Source organism: Amblyomma maculatum, chromosome 1, assembly GCF_055883805.1.
Source record: "Amblyomma maculatum isolate TAMU_Amacu chromosome 1, ASM5588380v1, whole genome shotgun sequence".
Classification (NCBI taxonomy): domain Eukaryota; kingdom Metazoa; phylum Arthropoda; class Arachnida; order Ixodida; family Ixodidae; genus Amblyomma; species Amblyomma maculatum.
The window spans coordinates 119500637-119527918 of NC_139344.1; the positions used below are offsets into that span (position 1 = coordinate 119500637).

Genomic DNA, 27282 nt, shown 5'->3' on the forward strand with positions numbered 1-27282 from the left:
CAGGCTCAAGTTGAGGGTTACAAGCTCCTGATGCTTTGCACTTTTTTGCTTAGTTAACCTTTCTGCCTTTCCGTTCTTGTGATTCTTTCCTTTTTTGCCTTGTACTGTTTCCGTAAGGAAGCAAGGGAGTCAAGTTGGCAAGCTGCTATGCAGAGGGCTATCGAACATCCCATCTTCTTGGCACCGTTTCTGTGTGTTCCTATAAAACAAAGACTGCAAGCTGAAGTACAGTTTAGAACGACGGCTAGCCGACTACGAAGAGATCAGACCTTGTCAAGGCCGCATCGTTGACTCAAAGCGAAGCTGACATGAAGACCGCCTTTTGTGCAACATAAGGCAGTTCGGCAGCGCAACAGGGATGAAAACCAAGAGCATGAGAGGGAAGCGTGTCCAGGACGGGACGCCCGGTCCCGGTTGAGTTTCGTATACGTTGCCTTTCTTTTGTCGCTGTACTCTGTGAGTGTGTCTTAACTCTCACCGAAAAGCGTTAACGGCTTCATGGAACACACAGTGTGCTTTGGGAAAGAAAACTTCAGTTCCCACCGCCACTGTAGGCACTTGTCTTTCTTCCTGTCATTTCTTTTTTATGCTTTGACCGGCCTCTGTTCACGTTCAGAATTTATTGCAACCACATGTTGCTGTTTTCCCGACTGCGGTGGCACTTCCGCCGCACCCAGAAATCTCCCGATTCCCTCCTTTCGTGGTCTTTCTTACGCTGACCCTTGGTTTGCTGTGCAAGTTCCTCTCCGCTCTTGCACTCCCCCCTCCCCCCCCCCCTCCCTAAAACGGCGACACGCCCGCTTTGGTTCTTTCCAACCCCACATGACTCGTTCAGACATCCCGCCGCATAGACTGTCGCGTAGGTTCGCGGGCGGCGCGCTGTTCTTTAACTTGCGTTCGGACTCCTCTGCTTTTTTTCAAGCACTGTCCATATTACCGAGACAAAAATACATGGGCCCAAGTGGGCCGTGTGCATTCTTCCCTGTCCATTGTCCAGACAGCGAGTTTCCATATTAACGAGGCATAAATACCTTGAAAAGGTTTCGTCCCCAGAAAAACTGTCCATAATTCGGGTCGTCCATATTAACGGGGGTCATATCAACGGGGCACGACTGTATCCTAATATACAGTTGATAATTAAAACATCAAGGAACCAGACATTTACACCTGACTTATCAGAAGTTTAAATTGCCAAAAGTGCACATTTAGCGTGATTCAAGACTAAATGCAGTTTGCTTTATGGATATATCTGTGTATAGAAATACTATTCTAGAACATTTTTTCTACTCAAGCGCTACAAACAAGTACAGCATATATAAAACAACATATATAAAAGGTGGAAAGCAATGATATGTTTACACAACCAGCAGTCTTCAATTGGATGTGAGTTACTAATACTGCACTGGCTTCTCAAAAGAGTAAACGTGACTGGGGAAAAAAAAAGCCAAAATATGTAGTATGAAGGTCTAATCATTAAAAGGCTACAAAACAACTAAACTTTTTTTTATACTCCGTTTCATACATCAGGTGCAACCAGCGAAAGCTACGCAAGTAGTTAGCAAGAAAAAAAAAGGAGGCGTGTTACTACGTGCTCATTTTGTGGCCGAGTAGTTCCTGCGGAAATGGGCTCTATTCCGAGCATACACGTTTGCAATAACTTGCTTCGCGTGCCTAGACATCTTCGCAGTGCGGATCTTATTAAAAAAAATGCGCACCGAAGAACCATTTTCTCAAAAAGATGCGCAGCGCGGAGGGCACAGCCAGCGCCATCTAGTGGCACAGCTGGCAAGGTTGCGAGCAGCGAAAATGCGACACGAACGAAAACGACATAAAAACATACGAATTCCCCGAGTCCAATCCTTTCTGCCTAAAAAGGTGCTCTTTATGAAGTTGATGGCAAATGTTAGATGCATTAAGCTTGCAGACAAAATAACTATCATTTGCTCTCGTCAAGAGCAGGCACTATTTTTCATTGCAGATGCGGAGAGCGCAAATAAGAGCTGTAGCTTTGGCAGTGTTGCACTTGATGTATGAAACTGAGTATAGTGTTTTGCGCTGCAGAAAAGTTTGGAGATGAAAAAATAGGCAATGGTTGTCTACCTTTGAATGAAAGCTAGGCCACTCTTGATCAGACCTTAGTCTTGGCTGTAGCAATTCTGTCTGTAACGCCCACAAAGACAGCGCTAACCCTCCCTAATCTTCAGATTCTAAAACAAACAATGGAGTGTTGAGGTCGCCACATCGCACAACTGTAATGAAAAGCAAAGTGCAAACACAAAAGCTCCATGCAGTTGCACCCATTTGGATGGCCGGATCGTGCCTAGTAGCTATTCTCGTTGTCGGCCCACTGCCCCAAGATTCTCTCAAACGGGTATCCATATTGCAAGACTGACTGCCATGGCTTAAAAATTTGACTGCACAGCATGGAACGCTATGTGTTGTCGCCATACTTAAGCACAGCATCAGCTATATTCCTATAAGCTGTCGCTCATCAATGCTCAGCAAAAACAACATCTTGGCAGATGCAATGTGCCCCGTACACACACAAATCACCATATCTGCACCAAGACCAACTGAAACACAGACCTGGACAAAAAACAGGGTCCAATGGGACCGCGTGCGCCAACTTTCGTTGTCTTTCTCGCCGTTGAAGACGCTCAACCTGTTTGTGTGCCATTATCATCATCATCAAATTATAAATTAATTTACAGAAACTGCACTCAAATTCTAAAAAAAAAAAAAAAATCTTTGCCCGAGTTATATTTCAAAAATTTTGCTTCTTTTGTATTCTAGCGAAGAGTTTATTTTTATAATGTTTTTCTCCCGCCAGAGGTCCTACTGCGATTCCGCTTTGTGCGACGGCACTGCAGTTACCAGAACAGGTGCTTGTGCATTACAGGGTGGACAGATAATTAAACTATAACAACGAAGGAAAATGACTGAACTAATAGACCCTTCTTATCCACAGGTTTACAGTAGTGCCAGGCTGCCCGTAGTGTTCTTTCCCTAGCGGCAAATGCTATGAACTAGAAGGTGCGCGCTGGAGCAGTGCTATCTCTGCAGGCCTGTATTTCAGTCGGTCTTGATCTGCACATGCAAGTTACACCAGCAAATTTCTGTTGTGTCATGATTAAGTGCAACGTAAGATCACTTGACTCATGCTGAGCCTAATCGGCCAGCTTTGACAAAAGCTAAACTGAAAGACACGCAACTTCAGCACGTCAATTAACTCCCATCTCGATGCTGGCGCTATTCATGTTTTTTAAATGACAGTGAAAATTGCAGCGGCTTGCAACTGCCGCTGAAAATTCACTGGATCGATGATGGCTCGTGAACTGGCATAAAAACTATATTAGGCAACATTACCACGAGAGAGTCACGATCGATATAAGTGGGCTTCAACAGGTGCTAACACATTGAAATGATGATGACAACCAAAATCATGCCTCCCTGAATTGTCAGAGGACAGCACCGCTCGATTCCAAAGCAGTGAGCTTGGAACAGTCTGATGCAGTTTTCCCAATTTTCATCATGACTGCACAGCTTTTCTGATAAGGGTGACATCACTGGACATTAGGGTAAGGAGTGCCAGCTGTCAGCAGCAAAACAGAAACTCTTTAATGCTGACTTTACTTGCCAAGAAAGCAAGTGGCACTGGGATCACAGGGAAAACCTCAATCTGCATAGTCAAAGAGCTGCTTGATCAACAGTATGCATGCACTGTTCTATAAGGCTTGTTTTCGGGCCACAGTATATGTGCTTATAGCCCATATGCACACCCATATAGGTACAAGAAGTGACAAGAGGCACTGTTAACACTACCTGTGCCAAAAGAAAGAGGAACATATGAATATAAGCTCATTTGTTCCGAAAGAAACCATGTACTGCCACAACACTAAAAAACAATTATCTAATCCCCCACCATCATCCAAAAGGAACTGAGGCCACTTCATTCCACCAGCACGCAGACAATAGCACATTTTCTTCTAACCAAGTACAACACTTCAAAAAAAAGACAAGCACAGCGCACTTATAAAAAAAACCATACCAAGTACAACACCTCAATAAGAAGACAAGCACAGCACACTTATAAAAATACCAGTTTAACAGCCATGTGTGGTTGGTTACCTCTCATCACAAATGAGTAAATAAAGAAAAGCAACTAGGCGTAATGCTGCCTTGAGGTTCTTAACACTGCTAGAGTCTTCAGCCGCAAACCTAAAATGAGCATATATACCTGCTTTCAAACAGCTGCAAAACACACAATACCAATACATTAACCAACACGGAAACAATTCGTGCCGGTGTGGACAGTGCTGTTCTGTCCTCGACTCGATTCTGAACACAAAAAGTACCTTCAACTATAAGGAAGCACTACACAATTTTCTTCGAAATAAACAAATATAAGTGCATTCCACACATTCACCAGCGCCACTTACAGCTGTTACTACTCTACAATACATTAGATTTCGCCATTTCTGACCTTGTTCAGATCAACAGGCCTCAACTTAGGTATAGCCTCGAGCAGTTACTGTGCCTTTCCATTTCTGAAAATTTTCATTCCCAAGTGAGCGACAATAAATGATCAGATTATATGAAAGCAAATGTTAGTTTCTAAAACTATGAAAGGCAACATACTGATACGTGGTAAGAAGGCTAGCTCAAGAAACACAAGGGGACTTGTGTGAATGTTCTGGCAAGCGCCAACCTTCTCTTAGCACTAACTTCCATTGCTACAGCTTTGTCTTCCTTCTGTCAGCGACGCAGGGCATATATGTAATAATATATATAATCTATTGCGTAGCCAATTTGTCAAAAAGAATGAAATGATGAAATGACAGAATGAAACAACGAAATGGAAGCATTTCTTTTTAGAATTATCGGTCCGTTTGATTCTTCTACGCTGCCTATGCTAGTTCTCTTCGTGAAGCCCTTCGCCATTCGTTTCACGAGTTTAGCTTAGCGCTCGCTACACGATGCCATTCTTTTCACACAATTGTAGATGTCATGCAGACCTAGCAGAGAAAAACTCTACTCTTTTGACTGACAGTGCCGCTTGCGTCCAGCCAGTGCTGTAACAGACAAGAGCGAGAGGCGCGCGAGACTTCGACTTTCCCTATGTCAGCTTCAAACGACGGCAGCGTGTTTGGCATTGTCAACGGCATAAGCACATTATTAACGTCTATCGTTGGTGAAAACAGCCAACAACTGGGCTCAGAGGATGGATATATGTAACCTACAACAGGTAAGGCTTCGCTCGGTCAACAAAAAAAGAACACTTGCATGTGTTTCTTTATGCGCTAACGTCGTGCTTGCATGGTACTTGTTTTTTTTTTTTTTTTGCTTCTTTTACTCATCTAGTTTGCTTCTCGCTTTATTTTTTTCTTGTTCCCCGTAAAGGCCGGAATACATGCGGCGTTTTTTTTCCATGATTTTTGCGCGTCGAAAACTGCCGCGCCGTCACGACGCCCAGCTCGAGATACATGGAACGACGAAGCGGCGCGAGCGCCGCCGCGGATGACTCGATGCAAAAGTAGCGAAAGCAAATACGTCAGCGAGCGGAAATCACCGCAGAGCGAGGTACATGAGAGAAGCGACGCAGTCCCCTGTGTTAAAATCGCGAAAGGGCGCATTCCAACGCTACTGTGCTAAAAGCAGAAAGCGTGCACAGGTTGCACAAGGATTTGGCTTGCTCGAATGAACGAAGATACCTCGGAATGCCCGCTCGGATACCAGCGGCATGGTTCTTTTTTTTTTTTACAAATTTCGCTTCAGGGAGAAAACAAATACATTACGATCCGAGAGTAGGTCGTATACTCACAAAAAAGCGACATTCCGTGCTTGATGAAGCGTATATTTTTACGATAATCACATTTCTGCGGTCAAACTGCCGCACACCTCGTCAGCCATGGCGGCCATGTTGACAGCGGCCACTCAAACCGGAAATGCCAGCTTTCCGCGCTCCTATTGGCTCGCGTCGGCAGTACCTTCCGGTTCGAGAGGACGCCGCGCCGCCCGCGCGTCAAATATCTGGCAAGGCCAGATCGCCGGCGACGCGCGTTTTTTCCGACGCCGGGCGTTGAGTGCGCGCCGCCGGGCGTAAACACCGGCTTGACGCGGCAAAAACGCTCCATGTATTCTGGCCTTAAATGAGCTTGGTGCTAACCAATTTCGTAGTTCGATAGCTTGGCATGTTTGCTATCCAACATTTTTAAATATGTTGTCTTTATCCACCGTGTGTGCGTCACCTCTTCTCCTTCGACCTTTGACAAGTTGTATTCGAAGCTATGACCCAGATTTTATTCATCCTGCTTTATTTAGCAGTGGCTCCCAAAATATCAATATTTATACTCTCGCACAGACGGCACAATCATATTGACGGTGTTGAGCGATGACACAATCTCGGCTAATTGCCAAACGTCCACGCCACTGCAGAGTAACGCGCCCCGAAGCCGCTCTCCTGAGCCTGAACGATGGTGCAGGAACAAAACTCTTTGTTATCAAGCGCTATGCACAGATTCGGTGTGTACAAGCTCCATAGCTGTTTGTATAACCGTTGACAACAGGTCGCGGTCCATTTTCTTTTCCTCCGTAGCTCTGAGAACACATGGCAAACAATGACAGGTGTGACAAGCATGCGCACGTTGCAAACAAAGCAGAAGGCTTGCATGACTTCTGCACTTCAGCATTTGTGTCTATTTGGAGCCAGTGTTGCTGTATGCCTGTACATCTGAATTGGCGCTGCATAAGTAGCACTGGCATGGAATTTGCTGTACACTGCATGAACTAGTGTAGATCGTGCAGGGTGAATCGAACGGACCTTATATACGAAGCTTAGAGAGCCAATCCACTGCCCCTTGCCTGAAAAAAATGTACACCTAACTGCTGGCTAAGAACCATGGCAGAAAAATTTAAAAGTAATTTTTCAATATGAAAATACTGCTTTCCTTCTTGCAATCAGCATATGCAAGTCCAGAGACTCAAGACGCATTGGCGTTTTCAGAGCTACAGATTAAAGCTCTAATGTGGTTTTAAAAACCACCAATAAAATAAGACTGGCAATACATATCACAAATATTCAGAGCTGCAGCAGCAATGCCAATGGCAGCACTATTGTTAGCACAATGGAAGCCTGCCTTAAGGCATTAAAAGACTACAAAAAGGCAGGGTTAAAGCATGCAAGTAGGGGTAAATAGCTGGAAACTAGACACCAAATTTTGGTTGCATTCCTTTTTTATTAATGATGTGCAAGACATTACTGTACACAGATCACCCCACGCTATTTGACGACAACTGCTAAATAATAATTACACAATCTATTCAGGATCGATTAGTAACATATATATATATTTATAATTATTGCTTTTTTCGAACTGTCTGAATATTCTTTCGAATATCCCATGCAAAAAGCAGTGTTGTTAGTGTTTATCGAACTCTTGTTCAGCACAACTTTCTATCAAACTGCACGCCATGCCCTGCAAGGCCCACTTCTCTTAATGAAACCTCCACTATTACTTTTCGCACAAGGAAACTGGTCAGCAAAGCGGCCTTGGGACCTTGCTGGCAACGTTTCTGCCATAAAACCAAGCGATAAAAACTATGTCAAGCCCACTTGAAAATGGTCATCGGTCTGGCGTACTTGTTTGCTTGTTTATAAAATGACATTGTTGTCATCTAGGGAAACCAGCGTTCAGTGCACAGCCTACCTGACCGAAGGCTTGTGTGGCTCTGACACTGCTGGCCTCGTCGCTAAGGCGACACAGAAATAAACTTAGCCTAGTTTTAATTAAGTTATTATTGCATTTATAGCGCTCTGCTCTAGTAACTGAACTAGACCATTTACGATCGGCGACAGCTTTCCCAAAAGCACCATCCACTAAAGCTTTGATCCGAGCCCCACCTCCAACAGCAGTTGTGCCACATGGCGCCGGCTTCGACACTCCAATATGTTCTTTCTAAATATTGGGCGTGCGCCCCACGGAAGGGCACATGAAGGTATGCCCCCTCTTCGATGCCTCGTGCGGAGTGGCCCCCGGCATGCTAAAGCACACACATGTGCATATAACTAACGACGAAATCTTACCCGATTCATGCGATTGTCATTTACAAGAATGACAGACCTAATAAAAAAGGTAATGGCGTAATGACTGCCATAAGAAAAAAATGCATTCCTTCCTTTCGTGTCAACATTTCGTCCCCTCTAGAAATTTTATGGCTTTGCATCACATCCTCATCTCTTAAGTCTCTTCTTGGTATATGTTATCGACCACCAGGTAGCTCAGAAACCTTCGTAACAAATCTGTATGCTGGCCTCTCAGATAAAGAAGCAATGTCAATCTGTATGCTGGCCTCTCAGATAAACTAACAGAAGAGACATCTGGGCGAGTCCTGTTCAGCGCCAGTCCTGTTTGTTCTTCACCTCCGTCCACGTCTGTTGCGCTGTTTTTTTTTCCATCATGTCTCAGATAAAGAAGCAATGTCCCAAAGGCCGGCATTTACTTATTAGGTGATTTTAATTACCTGAATATCAACTGGAATACCTTAATTGCATCAACACAGGACTGTTAATTTCATTGAACATTAGACTTTTCTTTAACTCAACTTGTTTCTAAACCTACGCGCAGCCTTAACATATTAGACCTTGCTTTCACATTGGCTCCAGACAATGTAAGCCCGATCTCCCTCGCGGATGGTTTCAGTCATCACAAACTACTCAGTTTCACTCTAAAAATGCTGTCACCCCAACGCAGCCCCTCTCAGAAATACATCTTCACAGAGCAAACTACGATGCCATTAACCTCGGCTTACAAACATTCTGCAATTCTTTCCTAATCAATCTGTTAGCGAAAACTGGCGTCAGTTCAAAGATAAACTCACGCAGTTAATGAACACCTATATACCCCGCATATGTTTCTGTGCTAGCTCGTCTAAGCCGTATTACCACAAGAATCTTTGTACGCTAATGAAAAAAAAAAAAACGGTTCAAAACAGCCAAACGGCTGATAACATTCGCATCATGAAAAAAACAAAAATGCTGATAAAGAATACTGCACGGACATACGGAAAGCTAGGCATAAGTTCATGGCTCACATTTGCAATTCTCCTTAAGCACAATCCAAAAAAATTTTGGAGAACATTATCACCTTCCGAAACTTCTTCAGACTTTACGCTGATCAATGAGGCAGGAGATCCCATTGCTCAAGCCAAACGCCCTCGGACTTTCCATAACTTTTTCGCCAATATGTTCATGAAGGAAGATTCTTCCAATATTCCATCGGCACCTGAATATGACTATGACTACATGAGCCCAATAGACGTAACTGTTGATGGCGTTGCAACATTGATCTAAAATTAACTACTTCATGCGGTGTTGATGGGATTAAAAAAATTTGAAATATACCGTGGCTCATTCCAACGTCATACTCACTCATATTTCGGCAATCGCTTTCGACAGGGAGAGACAACATAAGAGTGGAAAATTGGAAAAGTTATTCCAATTTTCAAATCCGGTGACCGACTAACGTTGCTAATTATCGCCCAATATCACTGACATGTATATCTTGCAAACTTCTCGAGCGCATCATTGCATCTAACACAGCACTACATTTAGAAGGCAAAAGTTTGTTCTATTCACAACAACATGGGTTCAGAAAAGGATTATTATGTGAGGCACTACTACTCGAGCTTACTAATGAGCTGCTTCATGATACGGCCGAAAATCTTCAAATCGAATGTATATTCCTCGACTATGCTAAACCCTTCAACCGCGTTCCACACTGCTGTTTAATCAAGAAACTCTCATCCTTGCGCCTTGATTCACTAACAATTTCTTAGATAAGAAACTTTTTATCATTTCGTAAACAATTCACTTCTGTTGATAACCATTTATCCCCTCTAATTGATGTAACATCAGGCGTACCACAAGGTAGCATAATAGGCCCATTAAAGTTTCTGATTTTAATCAATGACCTACCGTCAAGCATCACCTCAATACTCAAAATGTTTGCCGACGATTGCGTTATTTATCACAAAATACGCTCTGTTAATGATCACATCACTCTTTAAAAAAATCTACACTGCATTAATAACTGGTGCGCATCATGGCAAATGTCCCTTAACCCCTTCGCTGTCACAAAAGTACCGGTATGCTTTTGTGCTTTCTCCCCACAGTGTCACCTACATACCGGTACATTCTCTATCATGCATTCAAAACTTCGCACCAGGAGCGAAGCTGGCGCCCTTGGACAGGCTACGCCATCGGTCAAATCTTTCTACAAATTCATATTTTCGCCCCACATTGTGTTGGCACATACATACTGAAGAGTATGGAGCGACCGCACCCACCCCCGCCACCTTCTTTGCTGGGGGGCGCGGTCGCTTCGCGCGCGCTACTCTATCGCGCTAAGAGAAGATCATGCAAGGTTTGCAGGTTTTTATTTTTATTCTGTTGGCATGTCTGCTGCGTCACGTTGTTGCCTCTCCAATAGGTTGACATGTGACTCATCGCTGCTTTCACTCTCTCTTGCCGCGCCCTTGCTTGTGGCTAGCAGAGAAGCAAAGGAGGTTGTTTTAACCTCGTTCCACCTCCCTCTGTGGTCTCGAATTCACAACATGACATTTATCTCCATTGTGCGGGCCACCGAAAGTGCGCCCTCCGTGCGCGCGGTTACTTTCGGAAGGCTGACCGCGCGGGACCGCTGCGGACTAAAGCGATGCCTCTTTTGATTATAAATACGAGTCAAGCTTGGATTCGATCTCTCAAGAAGTAGTGAACAGTTTTTTTCTTAAATTATCCTCATTTATCTAATTTATAATCAGGCTGACAATGATGATGATGTTAATTAACAACACCTGCAGAACACTGAAAAATGCATATTCCGTTGACTATGTTAGTTGTATAACAATCATAATCAAACATAAATCACCATGATCATTCCCTGAAACCAAGCAGACACTGGGGGTGCGTCACGACCAGAAACACCCGACAGCGAAAGGGTTAAAGGGAGATGCGCGTCGAAAAAGCGAGTTTTTCACGAAATTTTTCAGTTTTGAGTTTCTGACCAAAATTATCCTTGGACATTCAGCTACAATTCCCCAAAAAGTCAAGGCAAAATTCAAACGCAAAGTTAGTAAAAAGCCCATTTTATTGAGCCAGTGGCTTGAGAAACTTACTTTCCGCAGACTTCGTCAAGTTGCGAGTGTCTGCCGCGAAGCACGCCCACCATTGCCGTTTGCTCGGGGAGGTAGAGTAATCCTTCTCACAGACAGCACCTTCCGCAGTTCCGTATTTCGACTCAATATAATAAAAAAAATGAGTTTTCAGCACCTATTTCGAGCGCTTCTAGTGGCCCTTTAAATCACATGGTGCTCTAGTGTAGCTGCCATTGGTCAAGACTGATGCGCAACTGTGGCAAGCCTACCTCTCGCTACCGTCTGCTTTCGCATTGTGCACCATACATATCGATCTCTCCAGCCTGTTTTTTTAATTTGTTAGAAATGAACGACGAACTGAAGCAGCGTGATTTTAGAGCCCGGAAAGCTCGCACGAAGAAAGCATACTGGGGATGCCGTCGCAAGCCTGACAGACGGAAAACGGCAGCCGAAGGCAGTCACCTGACACCAGCTAGGTCTAACCAGGGCAACAGCCACTTGGGTGAAATTGAAGCCCCAGTGAACTCTGTGAGCGCCTTGGAGGTCAAGATTCGACTTTTTGAGAACAACAGAGCAGTGAGCTTTCGCCATCCCATAAGTGCAGCGATGTGTGACAACTTACGTTACCGGTAAGCGGGGCTGCTTTTCAATTTTGTTCTTTTCTTGTTGGTTCTTTGCCATTGTATAACAATAACGATTTGAAAATAACTATGTTAAAATAACCATCTTCTACTTGCTTTACTCCAGTCGGAGCCTGTGAGGTATCTGAATAAATAAATAAATGCCTCGCAGGTCGCCGCACCTGCAGTGAGCGGTGCACTACCAGTATGCCGCGGGCAGCACATCACTGCACCATATTCATGCTTCTGGGTTACACAGAAGCTCACCTGTTGACATGTTCTATGCATCAAATTATCGACATAGAGAACTATTTCGTGATCTCTTTGGAATTCGACGCGTCTGGGATAAAATGTAATGGAAGTTTTTTTCCTCATCTGTAAAAGTTTTGCTTTCAACAGCCAAGTGTTGGCTATGACATCAAAGTCTAGGTCACATGAGAGAAAAAAACTGCGTTGTATTTGCTGCTTCTTAACAAATTATTTAGTGGTCATAGACAAAAGGCATGTGGGTTATCTGTGGAGAGTAATGTCTTACGTGTGGTTACAACGAATAAAACACGCAACTAAAAACTAGGTGTCTGCACTCATTTTGGAATCCTGAAGTTTGTCCCAAAAAAAAATAACCTTCTGCTCAGGTCTACAAGTAAAACATAGTAAACCAACACAGGTAAGTGATTAAACTACCAGCAGAGACAAAGTTTGAAAATAGCACGGCACTGCGTTCAATATGGCCTCACTTTCACCTGATTTAAAGCACCATTTTTACTCTAATATAACGCAAGTTTATTGCCGAAAATAGAAGTGAAAAACCTCTCACATTACAATCAAATGCGAGCAAAAACAAACATACACCACGCCTTATTTGCTCGCATACTAGTTGATGTGCCGCACAAGTCTATCCGAACTTTATGGGGGGGGGGGGAAGAAGGAAGGTAAAATACCACATAGGTTTAATCAGAGGAAGCTCAGAGCCAAGGATACCAACCAAAGCGACTGGCACGGTACAGGGTCATCAACTTCTAGCTATAACACGGGCACAGTTTTAAAAGCAACAATACGTCTGACTCAGGCTCACATCGCATCAAAGCGACACAAACACAGAAGGGTCATGGGGTGGTGCTTCTCATGACCTGCCACTAAGCTTTATTACGTGGCCGTTTCGGACGCAATGGCGCTTTGAAAATAGTGACGGTGTTATAGCTAGAAGTGGACGAGGCTGTACATTGCATGCCAAAGCAGCAACGAATCTGTTAAAAGCGCAACTAAGATGACGCACTAGCGTACCAAGTATTGAACACATTAAAAGAAGACTCGTTAGAATATGCACGACTTAAGCCTCCATTTCATTCTGCTTATTCTGCATGAGTTTGGCACACTCCTGTGTCATCCAGAGTACCATCAACGTAGCATGGTAATTAATGGTGGTAATCTGCTGCTAGTGCCCGGAAAGCTTAGCAGTGCTACTGCCTGCCAAAATGCACTCTCTGCTTTCCTTGGATTTAGTATCCAAAGTACTTTTCAGGGACACTGAGCACATATGCTACAGCACAATTTTCCAACAGCTTCACACATAAGACAACCACTCATCTAAATTCTGCTGAGAACAGCCACTCATGTTCAGAAAGCATGACTCGCCACATGGCTGAGCAAATGGGAGAAATTTAATTTTTATGAGGAGGCCTCTAGATGCATGGTCAATGTGCCACGCATACAGGCCTTGGCTCTACTGGAAGCAAAGGGGCAAGTATTTCAATGTACCTCCTTTATAAACTTGTACTGAGCTTTCCAGATACTGTAGCTTCAGTCTTCAGATCAAATTTTCGTTGTTTTTTTTTTTCCACTCATTTCGCACCCACAAAGTCATCCTGTGCATTACAGTCTTAGCTGGATTACATTCGAACACATACAGTATAAATTATTGACAAAACCGCCAAATACCGCACTGGTTTCAACCATAATATGCCATGGGTTTTTTTTTAACTGTCTCTGACCTCTGAAGAGATCTCTTCGTGCCACTGATGTGTCACGGAAACCCAACCCTGACAGCTAACCGTCCCTTTAAAGGTATCAAGTTTAACAATTTCATCCTTTCACAGAAACCAAAAAAAAAAAGGAAGTGCTACTTACATATTCAGCCTTTCGTACATCATAGCCACACTGCTTGTTCTTTATAAGCTCCTGGAAATTAAGCAGTTTTAACTTTAATACATAAGTGAGGAATAGGTGAGGGATGATGGGATTATTAGTTAAAATAACAAACAAGTCAAAAAGAGTGGGGGGGGGGATATGTGTTAACTGTAGTGCAGACCACTGTTTTTAAATTGTGCACGGCACCTCCACTTCTGACAAAGCTTCAGTTATGTAAATTATGTACAAAGCACATCAGCAGAAGGGCCAGCACAACCAGCCTGCAAGCCAGCGTCTAGCAAGGCTATTCACTTGTGAACAATCATCTGTGCACATCTTGCCATAAAATGTATAATATGGTTTGAGGTCCCAAAGTGACATCAGCTATGAGGGCCGCAGGAGTGGAGGGCTCCAGTAGTTTCAACCTGCTAGGGTTCTTTAATGTGCGCTGACACCCCAAAGTGCACAGACCCCTCGAATTTCACCTTCATCGAAACGATAGCATTGTGGCAAGGATTAAACCCACATCCACAGGGTCAGCAGTTGAGTCATTGAGCCATTACGGCGGCCCACGCCATAAGGTACAATATTTCAATGAATTGTTCTGTGTGCAGCCATAATGGTCCCTCAGTGAAAAGATTATCATATGCATTTATAACAAATAAATTAACATCCCCATGGAGAAAAATGAAAAATCCATTCACTTTCTGAAACTTTCGTATGTTGGAAGCAAAAGTACGTCATACGGTACACAGAATTTAATGTCCGAAAATGACATGCAATAAAAGGCTTCAGAATAATTTCAGCCACAAAGATTCACAGATTTCAAGCACAGATTCAATGCTATAGACCTTTCCACAAGCCTCGGCGAAACTAGTTTGACTGGGTTGTGGAGCAGGTTTGGAGGCAAGTTTAGAGGAGAGACCACGAAAACCCACTTAACTGAAAACGGCAACAAACTGTGTAACAACAGTGATCCGAGACTACAAAGCGAGCCGTGAAACAAGAGCATTAGCTTAATTGGGTGTGAGAACAATGACAACAGCACCGGACTTCAGTTGCACTTATTTAATTGAAATCCCATGTGGCCGCAGTCCCTGCCAAGATTCAGTGATCATCATTGGCACGAAAATCATCAGTGCAGAACACAGCTGATTTCAAAGGCAAGACATTTTTCTTATCCTCTAGGAAACTATGAAGCACCATGTGCCTAGACCACCAATGTGCGTGCAACCGAAAGCCATGATGAAAGCCACTAGTCGCTTCACACACTCACACAGAATGCTTGTTCCACGAGGAAAATACTTTTCGAACATCGAACGTTTATTTTACCAGCGAGCAAAAGAGGCGCATTGGTTCAAGAACGTCGAAATACGGGGCGCAATGCTCCGAAATAGCTGCGTGCCTGCTGGTCGACCTCGTGGAATCTTTGAAACGCGGAACCTTTAGTACAGAATGTCTGAATTTAAGCAAACAAATGGCACCAGCAGCAGACTGAGCTGATGCATCAATCACCAAAGCGTGAGATGGAGCGGAGCAAGCGTGCAAATCCCGCGGCTGGCCTAGCCAGCCAGCCAGCGCTCCAATGCAGACGCATCAGCCTGTTCCCCAGTTCAGCACCCCGCCCCCGCCGCTCTTGGCAGCGACGAGGGCGTGACCATGGCGCGTTTTTAACAAGTGATTTCAACTTTTCGTATCAGCAGAATTCAGAAAAATTGAGACACATGATTAACAAAGCCCCTTCTTTCCAACCACTGAACTTCATGCAATTTGAAAACCATTTCAGCTTCCCTTTAATACACGCACACTGCAGCTGACCTCTCACATTCACTGCTACCCCGCTAACTCATGTACCCAGCTACAATCGGCCATTCTTCAGTATTGCAATAACGTCCAGGACATAGCATGCTGTGCTGGGGTCTCCGCAGCTGCCAAGACATCAATGATGGCAACTGTGGTGAAAGAGTGCACTTACGTTGGGTTGTCTCTTGCAGCAAGAAAAGGGGACACCGCAAGCCTCACGGCTGCCCACTTCCACACTCGAGCAGTTGAAGTAGATGTTCATGTCCCAGTCTTTGGGGCCCTCAATACCACAGCAGCCGAGCTGATAGCAAGGAATGAAAATAAAAGAACAAAAGTCAGTAAAATATTAAACATTCCTGCAGCATAGCTCAGTGAATTATAATATGACGCAGTGCACTTACAAGGAATTACTACACAACAACATTAATTGCCCAATGTGATCCAAACAGCATTTTTCACCCTAGCAGAAAATACTGTGCAAATTTGTAACCACATCAAAAAACATTACTCGACCACAGCCTCTCAGATTTTGTGCAAGACTCAGCGCAAGGTGCAGTGAAGTCCGGACAGCCAAAGGGATCACCAGTTCCAGACTACAGGTGCAATTGACCGTCTTAGTGCCAACAAAGTACAGTTTCTATTTCGTGCATGCTATGTGTTGCAATCAGCCAATAAAAAGTACACTGCGCCAACTGCAGACTGCCTGGACATACCGCCGCACACACACTCTTCTCGTTGCTCCTTTTCGACTGACAGCTGCCAGTACAGCTAGAGCTGTGCCAAGCTGCTAACCTGATGCATTGGACCTTGGCCACCACCCTCATGTGCCCACTGAGAATACGAGGGTAGAAAGGCACAAGCTAAAGCCTTTGCCATTATCTGAGTTACGTCAAGAGAGAATTATGACCTGCAGGCGTCTATGTGAATGCATTTCAAGAGACCATGAGTGCAAACAAACTCCCGCTGTAGGAGTTCACTGTTAAAATTAAATGTCAAACATAACTCTGCTGAATGTAGAGGCAGTGCCTATATTACTATATATATGAGTGCTACAGTAAAATCTCGTTAATCCGGATCGTAAGGGACCGGCAAAAATGTCAGAGTTAACCGAATTCCGGATTATCGAATTTACCATGAAAACTGAAAAATGCCCTGAGCATACACATACCTTTATTTCACACAAAAAATTGCGTTATTTTGGTCTGCTTCGTCGCCGGAATCTGTGCTAAAACTATTTTCTTTAACCCCATCAAGTGATGGAGCGCACGCTCACTGTCACGAGCTGTGACACAGAATTCCTCGAGTACAGCGAGGGCATCAGCGGCCTCCTGCACTGTACAACACTGCGACGGCTGGTCGTGACAGTCATCATCAGAACAGTCATTTTCATCGCCGTCAAGCACTTCGGATATGATATCATCGTCAGTTAGCATGTCAGAAACAGCAACACCATCATCTATTGCAACGTGGTCAGCAAGCTGGACATCGGGAGGAAGGAGAAACTCCAACCGGCTCTCATTCACTTCGTCGTCCATTCTTTCAGTGCCTTCTGGGGTGGCCTCGGGAAGTAAATCAAAGTCGTCAAGGTGGACGAACCCGCTGTGTCGGAAGGAGTTCACTATTACCTCCGCCAACATGCTGCTCCACACATGCACTAAAATACGGATCGCGCTGAGGAGGTTTGTCGTATTCTCGACCTGCCTCTTTGCAGAGCAGCAGCCGTTCCACGACATGTCGTCGGTACTTAGTTTTGTCATGCTGAATGATGCCCTGATCCAATGGCTGCAGAGCAACCTTCGTATTTGGAGGCAGAAATAAGAGTTCGATGCACTACAGCCCAGTCACACTAGTGTGTGCGCTGCAGTTATCCACCACAAACAAAACCTTGCGGTTTTTGGCAGAGAAGCGCCAGTCGAGCTGCTGCATCCAAGCTTGAAAAATATCAGAGTTCATCCAGGCCTTTCTGTCAGATTTATAGTCCACAGGCAGACGGCGAATGTTTTTGAAGCACCTCGGTTTCTTTGCCTTCCCAATTACTAGAAGTGGTAGGCGCTCCGTGCCCAACAAGTTTGTAGCTAGAAGCACAGTGACCCTTTCTTTGCTTCTCTTGCCTCCAACGCATGGGTCACCCTTGAATGTGATCGTCTTGTCCGGCAAGGCCTTGAAGAAAAGGGCTGTCTCGTCTGCATTGAAGATATCTGCTGGTTCGTAGCGAGCCAAGTATTGGGGAAGCTCGGTCGTCTTCCAATCGGTGGTGCAACGCTCTTCCACCGCTGCCTTCTCTCCGCACACGTTTCGAAAGGTCAACCCATGCCTTTCTTTAAAACGCGCGAACCACCCTTCAGACGCACTGAAAGAGTCGATGTTCATTTTGAATGCATACCTTTCAGCCTGCTGACAGATCAGCGGCCCGCTCAATGGAAGCTGTCCATTACGCATATCTGTGATCCATCGCAGCAGTGCTGTCTCCAGTTCCGGGTGTGCTGCTGTCCTCAGCCTTTTTCTTGCTCCAATAAATTTGCCACTGTCAAATGCTTCCAAAATTTTTGCTTCGTTCTTTATGTAGTCACTTAACGTGCTCCTTTTCACTCCATACTTTTTCATTATCTCTTGCCGAGAAGCACCTTCGTCGACCTCCTTCAGTATCTTCACCTTAGTTTCCAAATCATTCGCCGGCTGCTGCTGTTGCTTCGCTGAAGTGGCGGCTGCCATAACCGCGGAGCGTGACGGCAGTGATAATACACCAGCACTGATGACAAACGCAACGGGCACTTGTTCGCACACAACGTGGGCTGACACTGACACAAAACAAAGAAAGCAGAAAAGAAAATCCGTCCCGTCGTCCTTCGTAGTGTTTAGTGGATTACTGGATGCTTCCCAATGTGACGATGATGATGATAGTGTTCACTTTCTTTGCAGCAAGTGGTGACTAGCACCACCTATCCACCAATCGTTTATTCACTATCACTACATTTTCCGCACCGTTGCTCGCCTTGTTCCTGTTTGTCGGACTCTCCGCGGCCGCCGCAGCTTTTCCGTCGCTCGGCAAGGGGTTGTCGAACCTTCGGGTCGCTGAGCTCTTTCGGGGTTGTCCGAGTTAACCAGATTGCAACCAAATGCTTCCGAGTTAGCAAGCTTTTAACACCATAGAACTACACACATTTTTGATGGGACCGCGCAGCAAGTCCGAGTTAACCGAATTTCAGAGTTATCGAGATCCGGATAAACGAGGTTTTACTGTATAGGGGTAAACACTGCTTCACGCTTACATTCAATTTGTTTCATTTTTGGACAATTCGAAAACGTGCTTAATTCAAATACTTTACACGGTCTGGCAAGCTCCAAATTAAATTGGTTATATTGTAACTACATGCCACTAGATATCTGCAATGCAAAAAGAACAGTATAGCCACAGGTGCACGTGCCCACTTAATAGCTACCTACACAAGCAAATTTTGAAAGTAGGATGTCTCCCTTGCATTAACATAAATAACAGTCCAACCTATTTGACTGCAGGGACAAAAGGGGGCATCTGCTCTCCTTCTTAATATGTTCATAGCATTAGCCAACAGTTGATTGCGCTGCGGCATGATGTATTGATGGGCCACGCATTGCTGCAGTTCTGTTTTCTGATCCACAATATCAGTGCAGCTGCGGCAGCTCTCGCAATAAAAATCAAAGAATTTCTTTCACAAAACCTAACATCATCGCACGCATGCTTTTGCCACAGGCTTAAAGTGCAGGTTAAATTCATGTGGCAAATAGCAACATCATGCACGTCAGAAGAAATGCCACAAGGATCTACTATACAATGTCAGCCTAGATTTTAGGTGTTTATTGTAACTGCATCAATTATTTGACGAATGGTTTGCATTGACGAGTTCAGCAGAACTGCCCTCTCATTTTTCCACATTATATGGACCAAAATCAAACAAAGATGGCATTTAGTATGAAGGTTCTTAGTAAAAGTAAACACTATATACCTGAAATGCCTGAACTCACCCACTGCTCTTGAATCCAGTCAATTAAGTTCTGACGATCAGGGTCATCTCTGTAGAATACAATAAAAGCTTGGAAGCCGTTGGTTGCCTGAGATTTGATCTGCAAGTAAAAAAAAAAAAAAAAATTAGTACATGTTTTCAGCTGTTAGAAGCATATGTGTGAACAATGCAAGTATGGTCAAACCTCAATACTTTAATGAACACAGATATTATGATCAGCTAAGTAGAACTCTTCCTAAATATTTTTAACTAATACACACAATCACTACTTTATATATTGAATGCAGTTAGCATAAAACATATTGTCACCTAGCACCTCCACCGAAAGTCATGTAGTGGTGACAACGCCGTTGACACCAAAAGAAGACATAGGCTTGATGGTACTGAAATTAACTCTTTATTGGGCTGACTTGTGCCCGCAAAAGAACTAAGCAACTCGGCGGCGGCGATAGCAACAAACGTGCTCGTCGATCGTTGAACAAAGAATGCCCGTCGCACTCGTCAACGCTCAATTTAAAGGCTGCTCAGAACAATCTAGATAACATCGCAACTGCTACAAGCCCAAGCTGGAACATTCTATAAAGACACACGAGTGGCCGGAATCTTCGAGACAGATCTCTGTGCATCTTGCACTACAACGAAACTGATAAAGGTGCATCTCGCAACATCGACCATTAACAAACAAAGAATACAGAACTGATACGAGATCCAGAATCAGAGTGATAAGGCCACATGCCGGCGGCTGTTAAAAAACAACAAATACAGTTCTGAAGTTTTTGAGGCAATATATATTAAGTTGCCATGCATCAAACTGTGCCCGATCCAATGACAGGTGGCAGGCTTCACCTCACTATACAAGTTGTGCTTCTATCTCACACGTTTTCATTCTCGCAACATCGACCATTAACAAACAAAGAATACAGAACTGATACGAGATCCAGAATCAGAGTGATAAGGCCACATGCCGGCGGCTGTTAAAAAACAACAAATACAGTTCTGAAGTTTTTGAGGCAATATATATTAAGTTGCCATGCATCAAACTGTGCCCGATCCAATGACAGGTGGCAGGCTTCACCTCACTATACAAGTTGTGCTTCTATCTCACACGTTTTCATCAGCAGTGTTCATTGCCCCAGAGCATAAAGGGGGCATGAAATGATGAATGAGAAGGATGGTTAAATAAAAGAATGAAGGTATGCCAATGTAACAAAATCAAGGTGTGAGTGGTGATACAGTTCCTGCATCCAAGCCGTATATGACAAAGGATAGTTCGGCGAGAGATCTGCTACCGCCAGACGCCCGTTTCTCAAAGGATTCATATCTGCTAACAGAATCAAGGATGGTATAGTAGCGTGAATAGTTCCTATGCAGATGGTCACTACCTGTTCATGTCTCTTACACCCATCGATATAGCCCCAGAACAAATGCTTAGTCTGACTGTACCTGTCCTCATGTTAACTGTCACGGAGATGGTGAAAATGACAGCTTTTATTCTAGTTTTTTTTTTTTTTTTTTTTTGAATGGGACACCACAGAAATGCGGAGAAGCCATCCCAGCTAGCGTTTCACCTGCTACCGCCGCATGGTGGCAATGCTCTGCAGGAAAGTCTACCCAACTAAAATCTGAAGCTTGATTTATTGCAACCTTTTCAAATATGACAAGTGGCTTCACAAGGCATTAAATCTGTCCTAGTTGCCAGCCCTACACAGACTAAATTGTGCCTCTTACAGTTTCTGGCGAAATTTTATACTGAGAGTTACAACTGCGTCAAATTATTTTACAACTTTGTTATTTGTTTGCCATAACCAGATTTAACTAGAGGACACTTTAAAATAATATTTTCATCCTAAAGAGTTAAATTTAAGCCACATTTCACATTTTAAAACCACTCATAAGCATGCACACGAACATTACAATAGCAGAAGAATGGCGTTACATTTTACACAAAGTGTATACAGCTTGCTCGGTCGAAAAGGCGTCGCCATAACCCAGAATTAAGAGAAACTGTCAGAAAAAATTATTTCCTATCAAAACTGTGACACAACCATTCTTTGTGCAGCTTTCAAGGTGGTATCATACCATTCAGCTTCCCATTTAGCATCTAACTTAAAGTTTGAGGCTAGTTTGCAAAAGGCGTTCTAATCAAAGACATATGCACATGTGACAAGTGTAGGTGCCCACTGAGCAGTGGCATACTGCGCCTTCCGCTCCCAAAAACCCAACTCAAACAAAAAATATAAACGTACTCATGGAATGAAAAGGCAGTGTTAGACGCTATGGCATCTACTTTTAAAGCAAAGCTTCAGCGTCAACCTAATTTTTTCACAGGGCCTATGGAAAAAAATTTCTCCGACGATTAAGTTACTTCCTAATGCGAAAAAGTGCAGCTCATCAGCATTTCAGCTTTTCGATAGACTGAGGCAAAGAATTCGAGCAAGACATGCATGTACATGCATGAACCCACAACTTTTTATTTTTCACACATATTTCATACCAACTAGTTCCTTTTCCGTGAATGACAGATACTGGGCCTTTCCTTTCCTGTAAACCACTTTAGGCTCTAATCAAGTTTCGATGGAAGTGATAAGAGGCATCCATGTGCTGTGCGATGTCAGTGCACGTTAAAGATCCCCAGGTGGTCGAAATTACTCCAGAGACCTCCCCTACGGCACCCCTTTCACTCTTTCTGCTTTCACTCCCATCTTCCTTCCTTCCTTTACGGCACGGTTAAGGTGTCCACAGAACAGGTGTGACAGACAATGCACCTTTCCATTTCTGGAACTAATTATTATCGTTATGGGGTCTAATTAATTACCTAATTAAAACACATTTTGCAAGTTGCACACCTTTCCTTGACGCTCTATCCTATGGTACCATTATTTTTCCAATATACCAACTAGTTCCTCTTTACAGCACTGACAAAGTCATGCCCAGGCGAAACCTACACTACACTGTAGAAATTTACACTGCAGAAATGTGAAAGCCTAAGCAATGCTGCACATTGTGCATTACATTTGCTCTCATTGTCATTATCAACTAAATGCACAGTCATTATCATTGCTAATGTCCTCACTGTCAGTATCACTAATTGCAGCGTCATTGTCATCGCTACTATCATCTTCACAGTTGACAAGGAGAATTATGATGTGCATTTCATGACCCCGGACGAGGCGCAGTTGGTTAAAGCGCTCGGCTGGGGATCCAAGTTATGGAGTTTCGATTCCCGGTGGAGACAGGATTTATTTTTTATTTATTTAGCTCGGCTGAGGAGCTGGTTATGAGGGACAACGGCGATGCCGCGAAAAGCAGGAACAGGCGCCAAAGAACTGCGCTCAAGAAAACAGCAGCCAGGATATTTAGATGCCAAACACAGAAAAATGAAGAGGAATTGCCGTGACCTGTCCCTTTGGATTTGTTTTCTCTCAACATTTCATTTTGCTTATCAAGGGAGAGCACCCGCATGGCAGCAGCGCTAGTGCAATGGACAGCATGGCTGTTGCAGGTGCTAAAGAAATAGGTCTCATTCTCATTCCACTCTCCGTCAGCAGAGTGAAGCCTCAAAGAAACATATCCCATGCACTCCCCCACCCCGCTTCGGAGTGTCTCTCCTACCCTTACTCGGCCAAACACTCGTAATGTTGCTTACAACAAGTCTGTGACAATAATCTTAACAAGTCCAATATCCTCCATTCTTTGGCACCATTTGTTGCTAGCCAATGTAATAGTTGTAGCAGTAATGAACTCAATTTCTGTTAGCATGTGTTGTTCTGTTCCCCAGAGCACGGCCCACCACGATTGCAGAGCATTCTGTTTCACTATACTCGCGGACAGTGAAGGTTAGGCAGTGAAGAGAAGAAGAGGCCTTTGAACTCATGCCGTGGAGAGGTGCGTTGTTTGTTATTCATGTTAGGAGCACAACGGGGCGAAGGAAGAGAGAGAAAGAGAGAAAGGTTGACAGTGCTGAAGTAGGCCACTCCCCACGGGACAAAAACAAAAGCCCATCTCCTACCCTTTCCTTCCTAGCCTATGCTGCAGAGCCAAGAAAGCTGCTACCCACAATTATAGCGATCATACAGCTTCGACTGTCAGCCGCAGATAAGTAGAGAAAAAGTAAGTATTTGTCCCCTTATTAAAACCCCACATCTAAGCACAGTGGATCGAATGCAAGTTGACTTCAACCTTTGTCTATCATTTTCCTTTCTTTTATTGCCTATGAGTGCAACCCCCTTCCCTAAAATTTGTAGTGCTGTTGCTCTAGTGAATGGACATTTGTTGCTTAGAACTGGGAAGTAAGACTTTGCGCAGTCTCTCTGCAATGGGGTCTCAATAATTTGAAATCCAGCTGTGTGTGCTATGATCACTCGGCAACTAACCAGTAGGAAGCTTGTAAGGAGCGGATGCACGGAATGTTTGGTCAGATGGTAGTCCATCTTCAAACAGTGCGTGGCCATGTAATACAAAAAATTATGGCGAACGCTTAAGCCCCATCTTTAAGGATATGATGCGTAGTATAGTGTAGGCTGCCAGCCCACGAAGCCTCGCTTTAACCTGCTCGTAAGAATCTGCCTGCGTGAACTAGGTAACGCGAATGTAAGTGTCCTGGCAGGCTGTTCCTGATGTCGCCCTCTCATGTCAAAGGAGAGACCCGAGTTGGCAGCTCCTGCCGAACGTAATGTCAGGCAACCCTATATCCAGTAGTGCTTGGCCATGTCAGCTGCCAGCTACCACCTGCCAGCGCCATGCTCATAATTTTTCGCTCACAACGCCAACGCCAGCGAACGGCCGCCGACACCAGATTTTCGGTGAAAGGCACCTTTAAAGCTATCACATTAAAAGACAAAGATAGCACAAAACCATGCACAGCCAACAACTCAGGTGAACCAGAAGACTCTGCGCTAAATGAATATGCATGCAGTTTTCCTAGCACAACACATGAATGCATGAAAAGAATCTAAAACAAGACATGCATATATATTGATAAAAGAGGGGTAAAGATATCTTCAAGTAAATGCACTCATATCTATATCACTTTCTTTGGAGGCAATCAATAATGCACTTATCTGCATTACTGGACCTGTGGTCAAGACAAAAAATTGCTGCCCTGATCTGTCTGTTGCAGGCCCAACAATAACTGTTCTTCCAAAACAGGGCAGACATTTGCATCAGATGCAAAGCAACCTGCTAGCAGTTACGGCAACATATTGTCTGTGGCTTTTTGGGTCGTGACAATATACTCAGCCTTGTGTTTAACCACCTCTCAGAGTGCCCGACACAGTGCTTTTCACACAAACTTAGTGGACACTCAATTACAATTTAGTGTGACCATCCAAAAGCATAGAGCCTCGTTGTGTGCCCTTATGCATGTCCGAACACACCTAAGAGCACCCAAGCACTTGACTACTGCCGAAGCCACCGCTCCCTTATCTGGTCACACTGCACAACGATAAGCGCCAGGTCACCTTATCTGGAATGATCCATGTGCCCGCACACCTTCCAGCTCCACAACTCAGCTGGAAACATGGCATGCAATGTCACAATCCACACCAGCCAATCACATTTTGTGTGATACCGCGGTGTGGTCAATGTCGGGTTCGATTTCCAAAATGGCTTCTATGCTTTACATGAAACAGTGAGATCAAAAGCACAATTTCTTCCTTGAACACAAAGAAGTTTTTGGCACACACCATTTCGTACACTTCCTACCTCTGTTAGTATCCTCTGATATCAATTTTGCTGCACATGCCTATAAATTTCCAAGTGCTTTCAAAACTGCTACCTGCCTTGTTGCCCTTGCTTGCTGTGTCTGAGATTGACAAAGTTTTGGGTATAGAGACCCGCCTAACATATAAGAAAAAAATTAGTTGTGGTCGAACTCTGGTTAACCCTAGTTGAATTGTGATAGCAACGGCGGAAGCTTCTTTTGCCTGCTACATTATTCCCCTATCATGCCCTATCAGTGTAAGGTGCTACATTATTTAAAACACTTGAGCTCATCCTTTAAGAGTATGACGCGAGAGCGTAAGCTACCAGCCTACATATAAACGAGAAGGTTTCAATGCTGCTTCCGAACCGAATGTGGAGCGAAAAAATTAGCTGTGGGTGACCGAGCGTTCTTTGTGTCTTCTTCATCTTCTTCGTAGTCTTTTTCGTCTTCTTCGTGGCTGTTCAAAGTCAAATAAGGCCCTTCCCGGAACTATGCGATGAGCCGAAACCTGGCGTGGTATTAGTGCTATCGCAATAAAAATAACAATTTAAGTGAGGATTTATGTATCCTGGCCATTACCCAACGACAGCAAACTCCTATGCAGTTTTAGACAAAAAGAAAAAAAAAACACTAACCCAGTCCTTGAAGATGAATCCCAAAATGCCTGCCGTCATCTCCAACAGCAACAAGATCGCTAAAAATATGGCGTACTGAAAAAAAGAAAAAAAAAAAAAAAACACCATCACAATCAGAACTTCTTGGTACTTTTCGTATAAAATGCTTACCTTAGTGACATACAATATGCCACATGCACACACATACACATGCCCACTTACTAAAAAATTTCAGGATGCATTCAAGCTAAAACACAAACTATGAGTCAGTTAACTTCTCAAATAGCGAGTGAATGGCTTGTGAAATACAGAACAGAGCTAGGTGATAAAACACCCAAAATGATGAATAATCTAAAAGATGTTTGAAACTAAACATCTGCAGTGAAAAGAACATCTGGATACGTCGACATAAAAAGTTCCAAATGAAGGAAATAAAGAAGCTATATAAAAATAGGTCACATTTTACCAACTACCAATTATCTAACTTGTCATTCGAAAACAACAGGTTAACGATAGTGTAAGGAGATTATATTCAGAGAATTGTGCCCGAGCAAAGTTACCGGTCATCTAGGTGTCCTAAAGTAGATAATAAAACTTCAAAATTCATGAAAAATGCACAGCTATGCTGCTTGGTGTACACACACTTCCATGTACACGCACACATAGGCACATGCACACGCACAGAAAGAGCAACCATACCACCCTGGCACACCAAAGAGAAGCTATCACATTCAATCAATAAAGCAGAGGTTCCTTACAGCAGCGAGCAGGCAGGTATTTTCTCTCAGGGCGCCGACGCAGCCAGTGAAACCAATAATGAAGGTGATGCCTCCAATCACAATGAGCACAAAGGCTGGGTCCAGAGCAATATTTGTGAGCCGGCTTAGGTTATTGAAGATATCCTTCTCAGTCCAAGCCCATACACCAACCACCATTATACTCAGGCCCATCAACTGCAACAACACACAAACACAATTTTCAGATACATGCAACCGAGTTATCCTCACATAAAGCAATCAAGTGAAAACATCTCTCACATGCTTATCGCGCCATAGCTACATGGTACAGACGCCTGCGTACAAGAAAAATGACATCCATAATTGCATTCCTGCTGCATTCTCTAGTGCATGACAAAAGTAAATCCCACCCTAGGTTAAACACCTATCTGAAAAAAATTATATTATACTAGTATTCACACATTCATCACAAACTAAGTATTTGAAAACTTAACATTAGCTTCTTTTTTTGTACAGCTGCTGCAG

General features: G+C 43.9%; 1 protein-coding gene across 3 annotated transcripts in view; it reads right to left on the reverse strand.

Annotated features, from left to right (window-relative positions):
• Tsp26A (Tetraspanin 26A) overlaps nt 1–27282 on the reverse strand; it is a 51323-nt gene that overhangs the window by 10191 nt on the left and 13850 nt on the right. For all 3 annotated transcript variants that reach the window (XM_084588878.1, XM_084588876.1, XM_084588875.1), the window contains 5 exons: nt 26779–26973; nt 26042–26116; nt 19704–19802; nt 15874–16002; nt 13899–13949 (listed from right to left, as the gene is read on the reverse strand). In XM_084588878.1, coding sequence (XP_084445004.1) covers nt 13899–13949; nt 15874–16002; nt 19704–19802; nt 26042–26116; nt 26779–26973 — 549 coding nt within the window. The remainder of the gene's footprint in view (nt 1–13898; nt 13950–15873; nt 16003–19703; nt 19803–26041; nt 26117–26778; nt 26974–27282) is intronic.